Source organism: Mchenga conophoros, linkage group LG1 (assembly GCF_057382185.1).
Source record: "Mchenga conophoros isolate Kocher_MC1m ecotype Shallow Benthic linkage group LG1, M_conophoros_male_GT1.1, whole genome shotgun sequence".
Classification (NCBI taxonomy): Eukaryota; Metazoa; Chordata; class Actinopteri; order Cichliformes; family Cichlidae; genus Mchenga; species Mchenga conophoros.
Genome location: NC_140526.1, coordinates 2,659,062 through 2,681,193, shown reverse-complemented (window position 1 = coordinate 2,681,193; position 22,132 = coordinate 2,659,062). Strand labels below are relative to the sequence as shown.

Here is a 22,132-nt window from a genome sequence, read left to right as displayed (position 1 = left end):
CGTCGACTATTAAATCAGTCGTCGACGATTTTAATAGTCGACGTAATCGTGACTAGTCGACTAATCGTGGCAGCCCTATTTACATCACTATCGATCAATCAGCACTCAGTGACCTGTTATTGTTCCGTAAGCGTGGAGTTTGTTTCCTGACGTCTGAACAAAGACGGAGCTTCTGGAATCACGAGGTCGAGTCGAAGGCTTAAACCCAGTTCTGATATCAGAGCTCATTTTATTTTACATGCCATAAATCCTTTCAGTACTTTCACAAACAAAGCCAACAGTAATGGAACAGAAGATATAAAAATATAGTTCTCTCTCTCATTTTGGGAAGGAGCAGCCAATCAGGTCACCTGATCATACAGGAAGTTCAGCCCTCGCTTCGTCGTGTCTGAACCTGTGACGAGGTGCGTCAGCAGTGGAAGATCTGCTCCAGGTAATAGTCTGTGTCCTGCAGAGGGAAACCTCTGAGGTCAGGGATCCTCGGGCATCATACACTTCCTGTTTCGGACCTGAACCACTTCCATCCTCTCCTTCAGGAAGTTTCCGAAGGCTTCGGTCTCCTTGCTCTCCTCCGTCACTGAAAAATCAAACATCATACGTCCGAATGTTTATGAAATAATTTCAGGCTTCTAAGAAAATCAGGAAGCTTAATCCACGCCAACTCTTTCCTCACCGGCGTGGTCGATGTCGTCTGTGTCGCTGTCCACCGCCTCCTCGTCAGGATTACCGCGTGTCATAATGAGGTCACTGGGCCCGGCGATGTCGGCTTCATCTGCTGGCAGGAAGTCAATCGGTCAGTTAGAACTACAAAAACGTAGCATAATAACAGTTTAGCTTCATGGCGCCGGCTCTACCTGTGGATGGCGTGTTCCTCATGTCGACGGCTCCCAGGTCCTTCCGGAGCCGCTCGAGCTGCTCCTGCTGCTTCTTGCTCTGAGCGTCGGTCTGCAGGACAGGAAGTCGGTTCAGACAGGACGACGTGAGGGCGGAGCAACAGGGAGAAACAAAACGGAGCACTCACCAGCTCTTTGCGGAGTCGTTCGTACTCGGGTCGGTAGTCCCTGAGGAAGCAGGAGGAAGACTTCAGTTCGTCACAACAATTTGTTTCCTCCATGAAAAAAAAAAAGAAAAAGAACCCAACGCTCAGCGTCGAGCTCCACGACTCAAAAGTCTAGTTTTTATTTTTGAGTTAAATAAAATAACTGTTACTGTTGCTAACCACCACACCATGTTTTACAGACTGTATACTGCTTATGTGGTTATATGGATACTGCAGCAAACAGAGTCCTGTGGTCATTAATTCAAAGTCATTATTTATGGTTTCGTGATGCACGCTCAGTCATCCAGGTCAGGAAATCACTGATTAACCCTTTAAAGCCCACCACAGAACCAAGTCCGCTACAGCTTATCTTTATATTTTTACCTGCTGCAGTGCAGAAGTGTCTTGCCCAAGGACACAACGACCAGGACAGAGCTGGGGATCGAACTGGTTACAAGATGAGCTTCCCAACCCCCTGAACCACGGTCGCCCACAAAATATTTCTAGGTTTATCCCTCAAAACTTTAAATGCAAAAAGTTGCGCAACATACTTTCCAACTACAGAGAATCTATTCTGAGTGTCTTCATAGTTTAATTTTTGACACTAATTTTCCTAAAGTGCAGGAAAAACAAAATATTTTTGTGCACAACATGCAAAAAAAACATCAAAATAAACTAATTCATACAAAAGTGTGATTTAAGTTTATGGCTTTCTGTACAGTTTCTGGGAGGCTTTAAAGTCACACATGACTTTACAAAACTGCAGCAAACCTTTGAAAGGCCTTGTAAAAACTACGTTTCCCACAATCAACTTTCTGGGATTATTTATGGGTATTTGGCGCCCTCTAGTGGCTGACACCACACGCAGCGTCCTCATATTGCAGACACAAAGGACATTTAATCTCTTTACTATTCTTCATCTTTAATAGACTCATAACTTATAGGACTTCAAAAAAAACACTTCAGGTAAAAAATAAAATACAAATTAAAAACCTCTCAGCTTTATGAGGACCAAATGTTTTTATAACTCGCCTATTAAAACTGTATTAAAGGTTAAGGGCGACTGTGGCTCAGGGGGTTGGGAACCGGAAGGTCGCCGGTTCGATCCCCGGGCTCTCGGTCCTGGTCGTTGTGTCCTTGGGCAAGACACTTCACCTGCCGCCTACTGGTGTTGGCCAGAGGGGCCGATGGTGCGATATGGCAGCCTGGCTTCTGTCAGTCTGCCCCAGGGCAGCTGTGGCTGCAACTGTAGCCTCCACCAGTGTGTGAATGTGAGTGGAATTGTAAAGAGCTATATAAATGCAATCCATTATTATTATTAAAGTTTTCAATATGACGGGTGTGGCCTCGCGATACAGGTGTAGCTTGTTAGATTTGTACTGCTGATTGTCATTTATGCTTAGAAATATCTACTCATATATGCTTAGAGTTGTATAATCAATGTCATGTTGGTAGAGGTTTGATCCTTAATAGTCTGCAAAGGCTTGGTGTGCATTCCAGAGTGTTCTGGCATTCACATCCTGGGAGCGTGGGAGAGGTCGTACCTGCTCTTATTGTTTTATGGTAGGATAAACGTGGCTATGTCAGTTTTAGGCTAAGTGCCTTTTGTTTAGATGGACCGCTAGACTCCTGGCACCAGCTTTAGGGAGTCTTCACAGGGTCACATCTTGCACTTGCACACACACAGTACTCTGTGTGTATGTAGACGTCATATGTTAATGAACCTATGTATATTCATGTGAATAAAAGGAGTGCTATGGGGAACCTGGCTGAGAGTCTGTGGTCAAGTGGGTGGAACGACACTTGGCTCCAGGCAGGTCTCTGCATGAGTAACACGAAGAACTTTGCCTACTTGGTGTTCAGTGCTTTTGCTGTGTAGTTAAATTGTCTCGTTCCAGCGGTGGGCCTGTGCTAGACAGACCCAACATAGCTGCTAGCCGCCAGTTTCCTAATCAAGTTTGCTACTGTTGGAGGAGAACTTCACAAAAAAATTAAAACAAAGATTTTACACGCGTTTCATTCAGTGTTGTTGTTGTTTAACTACTTAAATCATGTCAGGTTTGAGGTTTTATTCTGACGCTTTGAGCAAACAAAGATAACCTCGTGTTTTTCCCCTCTGGTCAAAAAGTGCCTGAATGTTTTAAAACAGATGTATAGAGTCAGATCAGCTCACTGGGAACTCCTCATGCTAATGATCATGCATCATATCACCAGTGTGTCTGACTCACCTCTCGTACTCCTTGGCCGCGTCCTCCACCTGCATAAACAGCTCGTCTAATCCACTTCCTGTCACCGCAGACACGCCCACCACCTGCAGGTGCAGAGACTTTATCGCTTTATCCTTTTCTCTAACTTGCTCTGACCCATCAGTGCGTGAGGTAGTGTGGCTACATCCATCCTTTACATACAGTCTATTTAAAACCCTGTAAGCAGGTAAACCGTCAGCATAGCCTCTCCCTGTGTGCGTCACACAAAGTTAAAACTTTGGGGTTTAAGGATTTGCTAAGGGTCCAGTTTTTCGGCGGTCCCTCTCACCCTCAGGTTGGTGTAGAACTCGTCCAGCACGAGGCTCATGGAGCGCGTCAGGTTGCTCACGTACGAGGTTTCCTGGTTCAAAGCGTCCTGGAAAGCCTCAAAGTCCTGCATCCACTCCACCGCAAAGCTGTGGTCAATGATGTCGGTCTGAAAAAGAAAACCACGAGAGGAAACCCCGTCATCAGAAACAACGAGTTCAGCAATGAGCCGGCAGCACGCCGAGCGTCCTCACCTTGTTCATGACCACGATGAAGGGCAGCTTCGTCTTGTAGAGGATACTGAAACACAAAGAATCAGAGGACTTAAACAAAAACTCTGCTGACTGTCCTGATGGGATGCTCAGGTATATTTAGTGACTCATTTCAGGTAAGAACAAGGCCTCCACAATCCCCTGGCTCTTATTTTGAAAGTCTAGCTGCTGTCGTGTATCCCAAACGGCAGGATGATCGAGGGCTTCTGAAGTATCTCTGCAGCCTGCAGCTGGACTCCAGCTCCACCGACTTGGACTGGAGATGGGGGAGGACACGCCCATTTGCTGCTACCAGAACTATGGTGACCAGCGGCCGTCTTAGAAAGTGGAGCTGGAGTCCGACTCCAAGGTGAGAGACTAACGGGAGGAGCAGCTGCTGTAAATCGGACCTCAGAGTCATCACGTCTCACAGAAAACATTAAAATGAATCTGATGTGGTTGGTGTTCGGTACCTGCAGGCGTACAGCATGTTGGACATGAAGGTGACGGGGTTGACGCTGCGGGACGTGTCCATGACGTAGATCACCACACAGGGGAAGGATGACGCCTACAAATGCACGCAGACGCTCTAAACGACTCGTCTTTATTCATAACTTAGACATAAAAGCAGACGAGCAGACCCACCAGAGCTTCGGTGATGATGGTTCCAGACGCCGACCAGGTGAAGACTTCGATCTGACCTGGAGTGTCAATCAGGACGTACCTGGAGCCAGAGAGACACCTGCTCATTCATGCTGTTGTTCAGTATGATGTTTATACGCTGCTCAAAAACATTAAAGGAAACTTTAATCAGGATCAGCTGCTTCGCTGTGAATGAAATGAACAACAGGTGAAACAACACTGAGACAACCCTGAACAGGACTGGTTTTACTGGAGGACATTTTTCCCCTTTTACTGTTTTTCAGGATTTTTGCATTTGGCTGTGGTCAGCATCAGGCCCGACCTGCACATCTTTACACAGATAGTCCGACTCCTGCAGGATGGCACATCCATAAGTGCTACTGAAGGTTTGCCGTGTCTCCCAGCAAAGTCTCAAGAGCATGGAGGAGATTCCAGGAAACAGGCTGTTACTCTAGGAGGGCAGCACTCCTAGTAACAGGAGGAACAGGATGAGCACGACCAGAACTACAAAGAGGCCTCCAATGAGACACCGCTGCGAATGTCCAACCAATCAGACACAGACAGGGGGCGTTGTCGGAGCCTATGCTGGTGCAGCCTCTTATCTCGAGACTATGCAGGCCGTCCCTAGAGGATGAAGGAACTGATCCATGCACTGCCCCGCATCGCCCGACCTAAATCAGTAGAACTCCTCTGCGATGTTACGTTTCTCATCAGGACATCACCCCGGCGCCGTCAGGCATTCATGCAAACACGTGGGGGGATTCAAACTCCCGAGAATCATTTCTGAACTCCTGCAACGAAATCTGAACAAAACGGGCCTGCATCGATTTTTTTACTTTGATTTTGGGGCGCCTTTGAATTTAGCCCTGTGTAGGCGCATCATTTCAATTTCCATTACCCCTAACCTATTACCCTCAGTGAGATCTGCTGTGCTTTAAGGTGTTCCTTTAATATTTTGGAGTGTTGTGCATCACAACCACACACGGGATGCCGCTGGCATCCCTCACAATCCTTAAAACATTTAGCTGCAAATAAGCAGCTACATACTGACCGGTGATTCTGTCGCTTCTTCTCGATGAACTGCATCACCTGAAGAAAACAAACACAAAGTCAGCATCCGAACTGTTTGTCTGGTGTGAACATTCGTACCGCGGGATGTTGAGATTTGTGAGTCACCTGATCAAAACGGGTGGCGAACAAGTTGAGTGACGTCACGATGCCGCCGTTGGGTCCGAGGCCGTACTGCTTCATCACCTCCTTGTAGTTCACCGTGTCCCTGATGTCTGAAAGCAGGAGGACAGACAGAGAAAACTAACAGACGCTGAAGATGACGTGGAGCTAAAAGTCTTTCCGGCTCCGTTTGAGTCACAAAAACACGTGAAGGTTTATTTGCTTTCGCTGTGATGTGTAATGCAAATATTAAATGCACTTCTGCAAATCCAGCATCGCACATCAAGTTTTAAGTTCAGTTTGGTTTGAATGAGTAGGGTCCAGCAAACACATGGATCCTTACCGATGTTTGCAGGGAAAGGGACCTCGTGGACGGCGGGGTCCAGGTTGATGACATATGGAGGAGCTTTGAGGGAATGCAGGTGAGCCGTCAGCCTCTGCAGGAAACAAAAGTACTCAGATTACTCGAGACTGCGGCTCACTTCACAACAGGCAGACAAACAGGAAACACTGTTCATATGGAGGAAATGTTCTGAGGAAGAGGGGGGAAGCTGAAGATGTTAACATCAGCTGCTTAAAAAAATCTTCATCTCTGAGCTCAGACTGAAGGAGCAGCAAACATCAGTCACAGGGTGTCATTGGTTTAATTTAGGGACTTTATTAAGCTATTTTAACATTTATTGGGTTATATACAATTTAGTAAAGTTTGACTCTACTCTATATTCTATTGTTTTCTACTTAAACGTGCTAAGACTATGTAATCCATACCTTGCTGACCTAACTTATATTCTATTGAGCTTTTATGCTTTCTCTAAGTTATTTTATTAAAGGCTGTTGTAGGATAACTAACCTGCTGCCTCTCCTACCTGACTGAAATCAAACTGATTTTCTTTGATGCTAATGGGTTTGTGCGCGTTTTGGGGGCTTCCTCGGTGTGCCACAGAAAGCTGGTTGGTACCTGAGTTTTAGCTGAATTAAATAATTAAAAAAGCTCTCCCTCCTCCTCTGATGTAAACCTGCTCACACACCGGTACCTGTCGCTGCTCGTTTATTTACCTTTCGCTCTCTCTGAAGAAGCTAACTCATGCGGCTAGCTGCGTTAGCCGCTAAGGGACCGGGACTCACCTGGACGAAGGTGGTTTTCCCGGAGCCCGCCATGCCGAGCACGATGAGACACACGGGTTTGTCCCCGGCAGCAGCTCCCGGGACCCCGCTGCCACCTGCCGTCGCCGAACTGCCCCGGGTCTCCGGGAAAGCCGCATCAGTGCCGGGACAATCCGCCGCCGCTGCCATGATGCTGGAGGGATATTATAGTAACCGGCTGCCGTCCACACGCAGCCGCTGTCGTAAAATGGAAACGCGGTGTTCAAAACGAAAGGCAGAAGGCAGCAGCGTGTTTAATAAACCACGATGAAAACACAAGGAAACTTTATTAGAATATTTTACAGATAAATTAATATAAATAAAAAAAACACGTGACTGCAGAGAGTAAAATATTTCTACTGTTCACGGGTCTTAAAAAATTAGAAATATTACGTTTAGTAAATTTTAGTAGTTTATAATTTATTAGTAACACAGTATATAAATAATTAATCATTTCTATATTATATATATTTCTGTATTTTAAAAGAATATTGGCTTTACTAGTTTTATGTTTTGCAAATATTTTAAATAATTAATTTTAATATACGTAACTGGAATCTTCACATGTATCACTAACACTTCCTTTTTAAAAAAAATTATAAACCAATAAATACTTATTTTTCTCATTATAGTCTAGAAATATTCTGAAATTTTACTTTCCTTGAATAAAACTCTAAAAGAAGTAGATTCTTCGTCTTCTTAATGTTGGTTTAAAATGGAGCACTGTAACAAAAAATAATTTCCCCCAGGGATCAATAAAGTATTCTGATTCTGATGATTCTGAAATGAAAATTGCTAGAAGTGTGGTGGATGATTTTCACAATAAGTCTCCTCCAGCAGTGGATAAAACTTCAACATAATAAACATTTGCATAAAAACAGATTTTAAATGTGTGGATTTTATATTTTGCTACATGAATGAATGTGAACGAGGTAAAACAGCCAGCCTTTTCAGTCATTTTATTGCAAATGAAAAATGTGAGCATACATGTAATTAAATCTTCAGTGCAGATTAAAAGTACAATACACCATCCATAAGCAAAAGCCTCATAATAATCAGACGATAACACAGTCTAACTCAGACAAGGGCACCAGTCATTCAATATAATAATCAAAGTTAAGAAGGAGAAATAATGAGACAAAAAATATGAAATAATAGGATACGACAAAAAAGAAAACATCAAAAGTCAGAGTCAGCTATCAAAAGAATTTAAAACATCAAAAAGTGTAAAAGATTTCTGATTATGGTGCAAAGCAGAAATTCAGTTTCCAGTTTAAACCAAAACTACAACAATGAAAGATTTAGAAATCTGACGACGAGCACGTTCAGGAGCTGCAGCTGAGCAGGATCCAGACTCACCGAGCCATCACTGCTTTTCTTATCTGTAGAACATTGTGATCTGCAGCTGTCTTCTATCCAGCGTTCTGTCCTTGACTTTTTGTTTTCTAAATGAGAAACTCTCTCCAAAATCTGTTCTGCAGCGTTTCACTGCAGGTCGCAGTCGGACGTGAAATACAGCAGTGAGCTCTCACAATCACAGTAAACTGAAACTAGGTCTTCAAATATATTTTACTCGACTGAAGTAAAACTAAAAACACTGCCTGAAATGATCCTGTGCTTCCTTAAGTGAACTTGAGATCGACCCATTTAGATCATTTCATATTTTTATTGTTTCAGTCTAGAGCAGCTTTGCATGAGTCACTATTAAAAATAATCCTTCTTTACCTTCTGCTGAACCTGGATGTAGCCACTGTGATGTCACCCTTTGTTTTCAGCTTGTGGAATTGAACAAACGGATAAATAAAGGCCGTCTCATCATCATCATCATCATAACCTGTAACCCCCATCGTGTAAAATGACCAATTAACATCCAGAAAACTTTCATCATGCCTGATATATTATGACATCATCATGACTAATATGTGTGTGCTGCATCTAAAGTCAAAGGTCACTCTTTCAAGGATGCCAATATTCACATTTTGGACAGAGAAGACGGAGTGAACGACCCTCTTTAGATGGAGGGCGGAGCTTATGACACCGACTGTCTGACGTTCTTATGGAGAACAGTAGAGTTTAAATACCAGGGACTCTCCACCGTTTGGTTTTACAGCTGCAGAAGCTTCTCAGATGAAACTTAAAGAAGTCCAGTGGCTTTTCTTTCCAAGAAGCAGATCTCTGCAAAGACCAGATTATGAACAAAGTGACAAAATTATTGGAACTTCCGATTATTGTGTCTTTGAGTGTTTTAATACCTTTGGAAAAGGGCGAAATAACAGTGCAGGGTCCAACGTCATGTGGCTAACAACGAGGAGCTGTGAAGGCAGGACAGAGAGAAGTTATCGCTCTGTTGTTGAACACAAACATGCAAAGCATATCTTATCCCACGCAGACAGCTTTCTGTGAGCACGCTCAACTGAAGCCTTAAACTTGTCCACTACAAACTCAGGCAGTGACAAGTAGTCTGATGACAGCAGCATGAAACTAATTCAGAACATTCGACGCGGTTTGCGATTCAGAGAAGAGAAAGAGGAAGTAAAGGATGCAGATTTACTGAAATAAAGGCACTTACAACCTGCTGTAAGAAATACTACCCCAGTACTCTTAGTCGAGTAAGTGAAAAAGTCTGAAGCCACCATTCATTTCTTTTGGAAGGTGTTTCAGAGAGAAACTGGCCATATTTTATCGTACCACCCACGACTCAGGGCAGAGTTCCCCAGTAATTAGCTTCAGTTTATATGATTGTAATTGTGTTTACCTACAAATACTTAAAGGTCAATTCATATTAATAATTGTACTACAAATAAATGCAAGTCTTTGGTTGGAAACAAAAAAATGTATAGAAATTGCCTTCCTACCTGTACATTTATCCTTTCTGAGGTCCTGATGAGTAAAGTGAGCGAGGAAGTTCAGAGAAGACAAAGGCTGATCTCATCTCAGCGTGAGGCTGGTAGATCCACACGACTGCTGTCGTTTCCTCTTCTAAAACACAGTAACAGAAAGTTTGTCCTCAGAGCGGAGCAGATGTGGACAAGCGTGAATTAAAAAGTGGGTTCGGTTTGGCCTGAAATTTGTCTGTTTGCAGCACGGAGCCTCTGATGAAGACGCCTGCTGGAAAGTTACAGGGGCGGAGCTCGAACTGAGAGGCTGAACCATGAAACTATGAAAGTACAGACATAGAAATGAGCTGAACAGACTTTTGGATATCTGCAGTTCCTTTCATGCATGGGAAATCTGTTTTTTATTTTTTAAATAAAAACTGCAAACCATGAGGTGACAAACTGATATATGGTCCCTGTGCTGCAGGCACAGCTGAAGGGCAGTGAACGCCTTTGCTCTGTTTTCACAGGCTCCAAAACATTCCCAGCCTAAACTAGTTTGCAGTGTCTGCCTTTACAGATGGATTCTGTGCATTATTTTGTTTCATACCAAGATTCAGCTTTCGTTCGCCTACGTCCTGTTTTATATCCTTAACCCTTTGACCCCTGCGTGGAATACATGTGCAGACATGCAGGACCTCCACAAAAAACACAGAGTCCCGTTTCCCCTCTTTGCCCAGCGCCTCTCAACAGATACGACTTGTTTGCCTCTCCTGCTACATATTTCACGTTGAACTGTGTTTGACCTGCAAAGGGGACTGGATTTCAGTACAAGTGACGTCTGTGATCTTTGTTTAGTGACGGGTGTAGAAAAAAAGTTTCACCTTCAGTTTGTTTAAAGTTTAAAGCGAGGGGCGAGTCCTGCGCTGCAGCTGCTGAGATGAAAACAGGAAGAACTGTTAACTGACTCAAATATGTCACCCTGTTATTTTTAAAGTGACTTTTTGTGACTTCCTTCTGCAAATTCTAAAATATTTTAATTCAATTCAATTCAGTTTTATTTATACACAACAACAGTCGCCTCAGATCTGAGCGCTTTATACTGTAAGCTAGACTCTACAATAATACATACAGAGAAAAACCCAACAACCATATGACCCCCTGTGATCAAGCACTTTGGCGACAGTGGGAAGGAAAAACTCGCTTTTAACAGGAAGAAACCTCCAACAGAACCAGGCTCAGGGAGGGGCGGGGCCATCTGCCTGTATTTTACCAGGTGCCTTTCATCTAAACTAGTTCAGTAGCTCAGTAATAAAACAGCAATAGTTGGATAATAATGTGAAAATAAAGACTCAGTGGGGTGTGGAGATTCAGAGACCTGATTTTTAGACCGATTACGTCACAGAGACGCGACGAAGGCTGTCCAAATTCGAAGACTCTTCCAAATGCAGCCAACAAGTGCGTCCTCCTTTTCCCAGATTTGAAGGATGTGTCGGGTGTATCCTTCGTGGCCCAACCTATCCCATAATTCATAGCGCTGCCCAGCCGATTCCAGTTTCCAACAATGGCAGCAGCTACTTAATTTTAATATTACTCTAATTACTCTTTCTGGAGAGAGAAAAGAAACTGCTGTACGTAGAGCAGCGGTCTCCAACCTCTTTTGCGCCACGGACCGGTTTATGCCCGACAATATTTTCACGGACCGGCCTTTAATGTGTCGCGGATAAATACAACAAAATAAAACTAGTACCGGTACCGAAAAAAAGAAGATTTATACATAACACACGTGGAAAGACCCAGGAAAACAGAGTAAACGATAAAAACGATAACAAAATAACGCTGAAAACCGATAAAACCCCTGAAAACCAGACATTTCACACCTGAGCCTCAACTCTCGCGGCCCGGTACCAAACGACTCACGGACCGGTACCGGTCCGAGGCCCGGGGGTTGGGGACCGCTGACGTAGAGAATGTAGCTGTGTAAACTTCAAATATCTGCTCGATTTATCAAGACATCACATATTTCTAAAAGTGCTCCGACATTTTTGGAGACGTCTGTTACCCACCAGCTCGATAGCTGACCGCGGCGATAACGGCGAACTCTGGGCACATCGTTTTCAACCCACCGGAGTTAAACATGATATATAAGTCACTCAGATAGCTTAAAAATGTTATTTTTTCAGTGTTTGATTTGTTCCTGAGTAAATCGGTTTGGCTGAGATTAAAGTTCTAGTTTTCACACAGCTGAATAAACGTCAAACAGAAAACTGATTAAACAGAAGTGAGACGGTCGAGAGTTTACTCCAGTGTCCTGTTATATTGAAGAAGCAAGCAGCAGACAGCCGAGTTTCTTAAACTCTACAGAGACAGCGGTCGTGTCCAAATTCATGGGCTGCATCCTCCTGAGGCCGCATTTGTAGACCGATTACGTCACAGCGACGCGCCGAAGGCTGTCCAAATTCGTAGACTCCTCCGAATGCAGCCGACAAATGAGTCCTCCTTTTCCCCGAATTTGAAGGATGGGTTGGGTGTGTCCTTCATGGCCTACCATATCCCAGAATTCATAGCGCGGCCCAGCCAAACTCCAGTTTCCAACAATGGCGGCCGCTACTAAGTTTTAAAATTACTCTTACTAATCTTTCTGGGTCACAAAATAAACTTTTAACATATTTTCAGGCGAGAAAGTAGTTGTGTAAACATCAAATATCTGCTCAGTTTATCAAGATATCCCATATTTGCAAAAGTGCTTCGACGTTTTCGGAGACGTCTGCTACCCACCAGCTCGACAGCTAGCCGGGAGCTCGAGGGTTACTGATGCGGCCGAGAACGGCACAACTCCCGGCACATCATTTTCAGATCACCGCGGACTTTCGCTGCTCGGATTAAACGTAATATATAAGTCACTTAGACAACCTAAAAATGTTATTGTTGGGCTTTTTTCAGTGTTTTGTTTGTTCGTGAGTAAATCGGTTTGGCTGAGATTAAAGTTATTAGATTAGATAAAATAAAACTTTATTAATCCCCCGGGTGGGTTCCTCCTTGGTTTTTACACAGCTGACTAAACGTCAAACAGAAAACTGATTAAACAGAAGTATGAGACAGTCGAGAATTTACGCCAGTGTCCTGTTATATTTTAGATAGCAAGGAGCAGACGGCCGAGTTTATTAAACTCCACCGAGACAGCGGTGACGCAGATCTGAAGGCTGGACCGTCCAATTTCACGGCCGTTTACTTCCGGCCTACCCGACCTTCTGAGGACCTGGCCCACGTAGACCGCGAAGGCCGGGTCCTCAGGAGGATGCAGCCCATGAATTTGGACACGACAAGCGGTGACGCAAATCTGTCCAGCTTTTTCAGTCTTCAAAGGACCCGCCCACGTAGACCGCGAAGGCCGGGTCCTCAGGAGGATGCAGCCTATGAATTTGGACACAGCTAATAACAATGCAATGCCATGTAATCGCCATGGTAATAAGGCTACTTTCACGGGTCGCCACTGATGGTAGCTCTGCTAGTTGGAAGTTTTATACCAGCTAGGGATCTTTGACTGTATGTGATTACCATGGTAACAGGAAAGAGCTTGATATGAATCTTGTAATATCAGGTGTGGGAATGTTAGTCACCGTCTGATTGACAGTTTTTATCTGGCCCCGAGTGTCAGGTGTGCAGCAGCATGTTTAGTTGACCGATGATGGTAAGTTCTCCAGCAAGAGAGCGTCACTGAGCTGCCACACGTTGTCACGTTGGCAGCTCAGTGACGCTCTGTGTTGGATTTCTAAACAGGCTAAGAAGCTAGATCTTCTGGTGTCTCAAGCTAAAGAGTCCAAAGCTGGTCATGCTGTTACCACAGCGCCCCCACATGACAGAGAAAAGAAACTGCTGTATGTAGATGCTTGTGGTTAGTTACAGAAAAGACACGACTGGACAAATCATAGAAAGAAACTCATTTATTGATAGTTAAATAGTAAAATGAAGTTTTCTTTTAAGGATATGTTGAACTGTTTTGAGGTGAGACGAGCAGCCGCACAGGAGTCAGGGAGGCTTTCACAATTTAAAATTAAATGAATCTGTCAGACTGAAGGGAGACATGACTTCACATCAGCACAAAACTCTTTCACATTATCACTGAACTCTCTACAGAAATAAAAACAAAGCTCTGACGGTACATCTAGACCACATTAAGTCATACAGTCACATTTTAAAGTTCACAGGTGTCTTTATATCAGGGGTGTCAAACAGGAGGCTCGGGGCCCAGCAAAGACTAATTCAGCCGGTGGAACAAGTGAAGGAAGGCATAAATTTTGCCCTTTTAACTGTATTTCCGTAAGTTTGCAGCTTTTCTTACTGATAAAGACGTCCACCATCCACATTCATACTATAACACAGAAATAAAATAACAGAAAATCAGTTTGAGGGCAGAAAATTTCTTTTTTCAATAATGAGACTACAGTAAAAGTTTTCTGTGAATTAACAAAAACTTGGTGTTTTATAAGTACAGTGTGAGGAATGAGCTCTCTGAACATTTAAGCCCAAAGAGTCAGGCTGGCAGGTTTCTTTCTTTCCTGCAGCTGCTTTTATTTATCACGTAGAAAAACTGAGCTGTACTGTGCAGACTGCCCTTCTTGGTCTCATATGAACACATGTCAGGGATTAAATATGTACTTAAGCTTCTTTACGCTGACAGAAAGGCCACTTTCACTGGTCCGGGCCTTTTAACACAGGGTGGGCTGTATGTGGCCACAATGCAAACTGAGTCTGACACCCCTGCTTTACACCTTTATCCAGCAGAAACTGACAGTTTGACAAAAACAGCTTTAAAAATCTCTTCAAAGGGATCAAATCTGCATCATTACCTCACATGAAAATACAAATAAATAAAAACATGAACAATATCTCAAAGAAATATAGTGAAACTAAAACATTTCTTCACATTCATTCTCCTCTCTTCATTACTTTTTAGTCTCTTTAAAGCTAATTCATGTGCAGCTTCTTCATATTGTGCATGTGCCCAATACTGTCCTGTTTTGCATAGTTTAACATTTGATTCCTTCACAGCTTGAGGGGGTCGGACCGCTCTCACATCGCTCTGCTAAATGTGGAGCCATGAAGCTGTTTGCTAAGCTGAGCAGAAAAAGGTGCGTCTCTGTAAAGGCTCACAGCGTTTCTGCCAGGATCCAAACCAAGTCAGCTTTAGAGGATTTTCAGCCACTTGTTCCGAGCTCGAGCATCCTGACTTTTACTCTGCTGCAGGTCAGAGACCTCACCAGCTTTTTACTGCTCTGCATCCATCTGACAACAACATTAGTCACATTAAAAACATATTTATTTGAAGTCCCGACAGTAATTATGGACTCTTCCTTAGTAAACTCAGTGCATTTACATGATGCTGTTACTGACCGTGAAACAGTCGATCAGCTGACTGTCTCTCTGCTTCTTCTTTGGTAAATGAAACATACTAAAATCTTTCCTTGGACTCATCGTTGCATTAAAACTCGAGGCTTCGTGCTCAGCTAAGCTAACGTCTCCTGGCCTCAAATTTGCCCAAATGTTGAACTATTCATCTTCTGTTCACGCTTCCAGCCGCTCTGGCATAAAGTGAAGCTACAGCGGCACTCTGCTTTAGTGGCATTTCACATTAATCTGCATGTGCAAACTACTCAAAAAATACAATAAAATACAACAAAATAAATACTAAAGTGTGAAAGCACATCCTCGTGTCTTTGGTGAAGTCTCTGTGCTTCAGAGGTTAAACCTGCAGGTCTCACAGTTTTAACCGTGTGAGGAAAAAGAGACTTTTTAATTTTAAAAAAACATGGGAAGAAATCTCACTTTCTTTGGAGTTTCTGGTCTGTTGGTTGGACGTTTACTGAAAGGTGGAAACAAGCTGCTTTCAGACGAGTTATTCCAAGAAATAATCAAAAAACCTGACTGACTGCAGTCCTGCCTGATTTAAGTCACTCATTAAACTCTACAGAGCAGACTGACGCTCGGACGGATGATGGATCCGTCTTCATCACAACTCAGTTTTACCCTCCTAAGACCCAAACTCTGTCATGGTATGCATTTTTAATTTCTCTTTGCTATTTGGGCTGATTGGGACCTGATGGATGTAAAAACAAAGAATTACCTGTTTTGTTTTTTTTACCTGATTTTTGTCTCTGAGAAAAATTAGATCCACATATGAGGACATTCATTTTAAATTTCGATAGAACAGTGGCAGTATAATGTCCTTGTTAGTGGATATCAGGCCCTTGTAGAGCAAAATTGAGTATTTTGGTCAAGACGACCCAAAATGCGATGTCCACATATGTGGACGCCAGGTCCTAGGAGGTTAAACAAAAAGAAATCACCACCAGTTTTCACTTGCAAGTAACGTCTGAATGACGAAGGAAAGTTACAGGTAGTTGGAGATAAAGTGCTATATTAAATAAGCTTGATATGTATTTGCACAAAGCAGCGCAGCAGCTTTAATAGTTTTCTGTCACACAGCAAAGGTCTGAGGCTCTTTGAGGACGTGAAGCCTCTGAGTCTGTCTGCGCTTTAGTGTTGGTGCTGTTTATGATTAAGACTCCAGAATGACCGATCACGGTTAGTTTCTCTCAACTATCCAGACCAAAACGGGCCTGGATAGTTGCTGAGATATTGTGGTGTGGACTGGCAGCTTCAGGACAGAAAATCTTCTACTACTACTTACAGAAAACATTTTCACGTGCAGGCAGAAAGCTGTGATAAATATTCTTATAGTGTAAGTGAAGGTGCTGCACAGCTATAAATGGCCTTCAGTGTGAGTAAAGCTTAGTTTCTCAGATCACTTAGTAATTTTGGGCCTTACACAAGTGCAGCCCACCGGGACTTCGATACGCGTCTTCTGGACTCGATATGTGTCTGCGTCCTTACACTTGGTCTTCATCAGGACCACCATCGGAGCCCGAACCTCCACAGAGTTGTAGTCGTTCACCTCGCGCCCGTCGATGATGCATCCCTTACAAAGGCACTCGGCAAAGATGATGTCACGTGGATACCTGCTGTCGTTTCGGTCTATGCTGGAGACACAGACAGACAGAAAAGACCTCAACACGTGCAGGAGACAGTGAACACACAGCAGATTCAGTCAGGACAATACGCGGCTTCTCAAATCAAAGCTCGTTTAATATTAAAGCTGGTAGCTTTCATCTGCTCGCTGGTTCCAGGTTGAACTTCCTGAACCAGCTCAGCAGCCGTCCATCCATTTCTACTCCGCAATAATCCAGCCTGCTCTCTGCACGTCCAAACTTTGGATCAGCCACCACCAGAGATGGGCAGTAACGCGTTACTTGTAACATCCACCATACCTGCTGCTGAACCAAAGCATGATGTATACCATGTTGGTAAATAAATAAAGAATTATTAAATATGTTCCAATTCAAATCGATTTTAGCCAGAATAACGCGTTATCGATTCATTAAATCCTGAATCTATTTTTGTCAGTCTCTGACCAAAATTCACTGAACCAGCAGCAAAAAAAGTTCCAAGCTACACTTCACATTTGTAAAACATCGTCACTGTTTCTCTCTTACTTTGACTGTTTTGCTTCCACCACGATACGATCTCACTTCCTGCACAGCTCTGTCTCTCTAAGTGTCCTTCAAGAACAGTTTCCCATCTCAAATCTCTGTTTTCTGCATTATTTGCTGCTTATTACGCACCAGTCTACCTGTGTGTTCAGTGCTGTCAGCCTCTGACAAGAAAGCCTGTTCAGTGCAGAAATGTAAACTTTTTAAAATGATGCCAAAACTCTTAGCTGAGTCTCTAATCAAACCTCTGTAACTTCAGCAGCATCAAGTTCAGAAGCTGATTCGTGGTTTTCTTCCATTTTTGATTGGCTGCAGAATATTTTTAAGGTTATCTGTTAGAAAAAGCCAGACCAGGAAAATCTCCTTTATGTGTTTCTGTTTTAGCCTCAGTTACTTTGACACAAACGCATCTGTTGTGATGCTCACAGCTCTGATGAAGGGTCAGCCTTGTTTTTATACAGAGATTGAAAAAAAATATAGAATTAGAATATTTCTGACTGTCAGTCAAAATTCAGTCGAATCGATGATAGAAATTTGCGACAATACCCAACATTCAAACTTTCATTCAAACAGTAATGAGTGAGAGAATGAGCATTTTTGTCCCTCTGCGGGTTCCATACTTACTAGTAACGCCACGGAGACAGCGCGCGGCCGTTGAGTTCGTGCATTTGCTGGGCAGCCTGTTCGCAGGTGGTGAGCTCCTGGTGCTCGCGGGCGTCGCGCTGAAGGTCGAGCTTCTTCAGGTTGACGTCAAACTTTCGCTCGCGGGCCTCCACCTTCTCGGCGCTGAGACACCTGGAGGCGGCCGGGCGGAGCTCGTGCATTTGCTGGGCAGCCTGTTCGCTGGTGGTCAGGTTCTGGTGCTCGCAGGCGTCCACCATCTCGGCGCGGAGCTCGTAGAGGATCAGCAGAGAGAAATGCAAAGTGGCAGAAACAGTCAGAGAGAGCTTGGCGTGATTGGCCATCTTGACTTCGGACGGCTGAGACTGGCGCCGCTCCATTGAAGCTGCTTTAAATACGGTAGCGGAGCTCCTACGGCTGCCCGGTTGCCATGGGGATCTCCTCAACATTTCCTCACGACAAACAGTCCACGTGCGGCCCCGCCCCTCTGCTGGCTGTGCGCTGTGTTTGTGACCGCGAGCAGACAGCCTCGTACCTCTAATAAACTCCGCCGTGAGCTCTTTTTAAACATTTCACACGTTTCATTGTTGGTTTGTTATTTTAAAGGTAGAGACAGATGTTTATGTTTTACAGAAAAAGGTTTTATCGCCTGAAACGTGAATATTGTCAGGTTTTCTGCAACTGCTGCTGTTCTGATCCTCAACAGTACATCTCAGGGTTTACACAGTTTTTTTTGTTTTTTTTTGTTAATTCTGTGGAGCTGAACACTGCGGCTTTACACAAGACTGAATACAGCTAAATCTGACTTTCTGTAGCTTTTTATTAGCAGTGACTTTATTTATTCTTCACATGTTGATAGTTTCATGTTGACTTTTGGCAAAATGCAGTGACAACAGATCTTTGACTTTAATGTGTTTCTTTTTGTTGTTCCCTTTTTTTTGACCTATTGACCTATTCAAGGCTGTAATAACCTCATGCCAAATAATCTATTTTGCAATTAATGTTTGGAAAATATTGGATATTATGGGTCTCCCCCCCCCTCCCCCCCCCCAAACCCCCCCCCCCCCAAAAAAAACAGGGGTCTTTATGACAATAAAGCCACAGAAACCTAAAAAATATTTAAAAAATAATGAAAAACTTTATACCTATGGTTAGGTCTGAAGTTGTTTAAAAGATGTGATGTGGAAAAAAATGAAAAATGAATTCATATATGATAATGCTATATCACCTGTTGGATGGGGACCCGTTTGGGTCCCGAGGGTAAACAGTGGATGTAAATTTTAAAAACTCTTATTGCTCCAAAAATAATAATGCATCCAAATCAATTTTGTTATCAATTATTGACCTATTCAAGGCTGTAATAACTTCATGCCAAATATTTTACTTTGCAATTAATTTTTGGAAAATATTGCATATTATGGGTCTCCCCCCCAAAAAAACAGGGGTCCTTATGACACTAAAGCCATAAAAACTTTAAAAGATCTGATGTGGAAAAAAATGAAAAATGAATTCATATATGATAATGCTATATCACCTGTTGGATGGGGACCCGTTTGGGTCCAGAGGTTAAACAATGGATGTAAAGTTTGAGGGATGCTGAAGGGTTAAACGTTTGCAAAATGTATTAAACTAGGGTGACCAACCGTCCTCTTTTTTCTGCACTTGGTGATTTGTAAAAATCTTTATAACATTTTTTATTTCACCATTCATTAACTGCACAGAGACGGTACCGTGTAAATATGTTAAAGTTTTCTTTAAGAAAACAGTATTATTAAAGTTCTTCATGACTGGGCCAAGTGTCCTCTTTTTTGGAAATCAAAATATGGTCACCCTAATTAAACGGTCCAAGGTTCAAGTCCGCACTGTGCCATGAAACACCCGTATTCTCCTGTAAAATATAAATGTGAAATAAAAGATAAAACACATGAGGAATTAAAAAATAAAACGTGAGGTCGTTCCTGACTCTTCACATGGAAAAAAAATCCTCTTGAAGGTTTAAACATCTGGAAACGTCTCCTGCAATATCAGCATCAGGAACAGCAGCTGAAAAATGGCTGCTGCAGTTTTCACTATCTGCACACTGGATTCTCTTTGTGGGGGGACCGGTTCTGACGTCAGGGCCCCCCCAGGTCGTCATGAACTGTCAGTGAACACGCTGCTGTAATTTTACAAGATAGCAAGCAAGCAATTTATTAATATAGCACTTTCAAAACAGATCTCAGCTGAAAACAAAGTGTTGTGCACATGACATAACAAATAACAAAATGAAATAGTATATGTAAAAAGAAAAGCAAATTCAATCAGACAAAAACTACAAAAGGTCCGGGTCAGACTGTGTCATAAGCCAGGGAGTAAAAGTGATTTCTGAGACGGGCTTTAGAAGTGGACAATGATGGAGCACGAAGAAGCTCAGAGAGATAAGGTGGAGCAAGACCTTTAAAACATTTAAAAACAAGCATTAAAATTTGAAAATGAACTCATGCAGCCAATGGAGTGAAGCCAGGATAGGAGTTATATGCTCTCTCTTACAGGTTCTGGTTAGAAGTCGTGCAGCAGGATTTTGGACCAGCTGCAGACGGAGATGCAGAAGAAAGGAATAAAAATAAATGTTTTTTCCAGTTTTTCTTACAGGTGTTTTGGTTCAGGTCCAACACAAAGTGACTTTTTGAATATGAACACATGAACATGTGCCCACCCCAGTCAGAAATGCAGATGTTGTCATTTGCAGCCAGATGTGTGCACTTTCATTTATTACAGTTATTCTTTGCAAAAATTAATCACTTATTTGAAAAACTAGACATGCTTAAACCAAAAGAAATTTTGCACAAAACTTACATATTTCGTGGGCCTTGCAAGTGGGTGGAGCACAATGGCCTCATCGCACCGCTTATAAAACTGCAGAAGCTTAGCCCCACCGCTGTGTTTCAGGTAGGGCGCTATCGCTGTTGCTCACACATTTAATTCAACTTGGCACTGCCATTGTGGTACATTGCATCATTTGCATGACTCCTTCAGGCTGGGTCATTTAAGAGAGTGAAACTGTTTTTTATTGGCTCATTTATTGTTAGCTGTTAGACCTTGAGACACAGGTGACATCAGTTCCTGGGTAGACCCATCCCCTGCAGCTAATTTTAGATCCCAGAGTCATCCTGCTGAGTTCACCTTTAGGAATGTGGACTCCTCCCACATATTTGAATAGCACTCCTTGTTTTTATACTGCACTGCAGTAAATGTCACAAAGGAAGTAAACAAACCTTTAGCATTTATGGTGAAAATGAGTCACCTGCTGTGGGTGTGCACATGACTGATTTTACATCCTGAGGTTTTAGGCTGACCAACGTGGTCAGAATCTCATCAGAAAAACATTTGTGCCAAAGATAATAGTACCACCGTCCAATAGGAGTGTGCTCCAGGTGCTGAAGTAGATGTGAGAATTGGAAAGCAGGAAGATTGATTACGCACAGGAAACAGGGAAACACACAGGGTTCCCACTGCAGCCCCCACCCCTCTGCCCTGTCAGGAAACCCCCATCTGTGCCTGAGCTCAGAGTAACACTGTTGGGAATGCGTGCCTCTCTGATATCAGGGCAAAATGTTCTCACAGACCTAAGATGTCATTCAGCGCTATCCATTCCTCACATACATCCAGTTGAAGAAGCATCCAATGATTATCTGTGAGAAATTACTGATTGGTAAAAAGGAAAAGGTTACATCATGTTTTGGCCTGAAAGCTTCTGAGCCGATGCTGAAACAGTGCTGTTGAAGGTGAGTGATAATCTGTCACTCACAGTAGATTCAGATGATAATGCAGCCCTGAATCTGATGGACCTCAGAGCTGCTGCCTTCTTCGCCTCAGACACTGGGTTGGCATTGAGGCTGCAGCTCATCACTGGTTCAGTTCTCACTTTACGGGGAACACTGGGATCCATCCTGGGACCAGTCGTCTTGTAACCGTGTCTGCTTCCATTTGGTGATACCATTAGGAGATTAAACATCTGCTTTCATTTCTATGCTAATGATTTACAGCTTTAAACCTCAGGGTTCATTACAACCTCTACCAGGCTGTCCACTAATAACGTCCTCTAGTTAAGGTCCGAACTCTTCCACGGCAGCATTTTTAATTTCTCTTTGATATTTGGGCTGATTGGGACCTGATGAATGTAAAACCAAAGAATTACCAGATTGTTGTTTTTTTTACCTGATTTTTTTTTCTGAGAAAAATGAGACCCATATATGATATTTGTTTAGAATTTCGATAGAACAGTGGCAGCATAATGTCCTCGTAAGTGGATATCAGGCCCTTGTAGAGCAAAATTTAGTATTTTGGTCTAAATAACCCAAAATGTGATGTCCACATATGTGGACGCAGGTCCTAGGAGGTTAAACAG

At 43.1% G+C, this 22,132-nt stretch overlaps 2 protein-coding genes and 1 long non-coding RNA gene across 6 annotated transcripts; all 3 read right to left on the bottom strand.

The window, feature by feature from the left end:
* Positions 1–204: 204 nt before the first annotated feature.
* gpn1 (GPN-loop GTPase 1) lies at positions 205–6,936 on the bottom strand. 2 transcript variants are annotated; one of them, XM_085277287.1, is made up of 13 exons: positions 6,741–6,936; positions 5,959–6,052; positions 5,622–5,728; positions 5,497–5,534; positions 4,449–4,527; positions 4,277–4,371; positions 3,807–3,852; positions 3,575–3,721; positions 3,268–3,350; positions 1,022–1,061; positions 855–945; positions 674–775; positions 205–577 (listed from the first exon to the last, which is right to left on the bottom strand). In XM_085277287.1, the coding sequence occupies exons 1-13, from the start codon at positions 6,906–6,908 to the stop codon at positions 471–473; spliced, it is 1,197 nt and encodes a 398-aa protein (XP_085133413.1). In that variant the 5' UTR covers positions 6,909–6,936; the 3' UTR covers positions 205–470. The 2 variants fall into 2 exon arrangements, with proteins under 2 accessions (XP_085133413.1, XP_085133491.1); XM_085277365.1 differs by having other exon boundaries at positions 674–772.
* Positions 6,937–7,702: 766 nt separating this feature from the next.
* LOC146582697 (uncharacterized) lies at positions 7,703–9,868 on the bottom strand. The gene is made up of 3 exons (XR_014892757.1): positions 9,614–9,868; positions 9,011–9,070; positions 7,703–8,933 (listed from the first exon to the last, which is right to left on the bottom strand). It is a non-coding gene; the product is annotated as an uncharacterized LOC146582697 (long non-coding RNA).
* Positions 9,869–13,500: 3,632 nt separating this feature from the next.
* On the bottom strand, positions 13,501–18,296 carry LOC146582696 (uncharacterized). Of its 3 annotated transcripts, none has more exons than XM_085276991.1 (3): positions 17,749–18,296; positions 16,404–16,614; positions 13,501–14,860 (listed from the first exon to the last, which is right to left on the bottom strand). In XM_085276991.1, exons 1-3 carry the CDS (start codon positions 18,192–18,194, stop codon positions 14,843–14,845), a joined length of 675 nt encoding a protein of 224 aa, XP_085133117.1. In that variant the 5' UTR covers positions 18,195–18,296; the 3' UTR covers positions 13,501–14,842. The 3 variants fall into 3 exon arrangements, with proteins under 3 accessions (XP_085133117.1, XP_085133206.1, XP_085133031.1); XM_085277080.1 differs by having other exon boundaries at positions 13,501–15,437; positions 17,749–18,295; XM_085276905.1 differs by having other exon boundaries at positions 13,501–16,614; positions 17,749–18,290.
* Positions 18,297–22,132: the final 3,836 nt, after the last annotated feature.

Excerpts from the sequence above, each read along its gene's own strand:
- gpn1 (XM_085277287.1), bottom strand. The coding sequence starts at position 6,908 with ATGGCAGCGGCGGCGGATTGTCCCGGCACTGATGCGGCTTTCCCGGAG. Across the intron at positions 3,351-3,574 it reads AGTTCTACACCAACCTGAGG|GTGGTGGGCGTGTCTGCGGT; the intron begins GTGAGAGGGACC and ends CTGCACCTGCAG. Across the intron at positions 776-854 it reads GAGGAACACGCCATCCACAG|CAGATGAAGCCGACATCGCC; the intron begins GTAGAGCCGGCG and ends ACTTCCTGCCAG.
- LOC146582696 (XM_085276905.1), bottom strand. The coding sequence starts at position 18,194 with ATGTTGAGGAGATCCCCATGGCAACCGGGCAGCCGTAGGAGCTCCGCT. Across the intron at positions 16,615-17,748 it reads CTGTCTCCGTGGCGTTACTA|CATAGACCGAAACGACAGCA; the intron begins GTAAGTATGGAA and ends CTGTGTCTCCAG.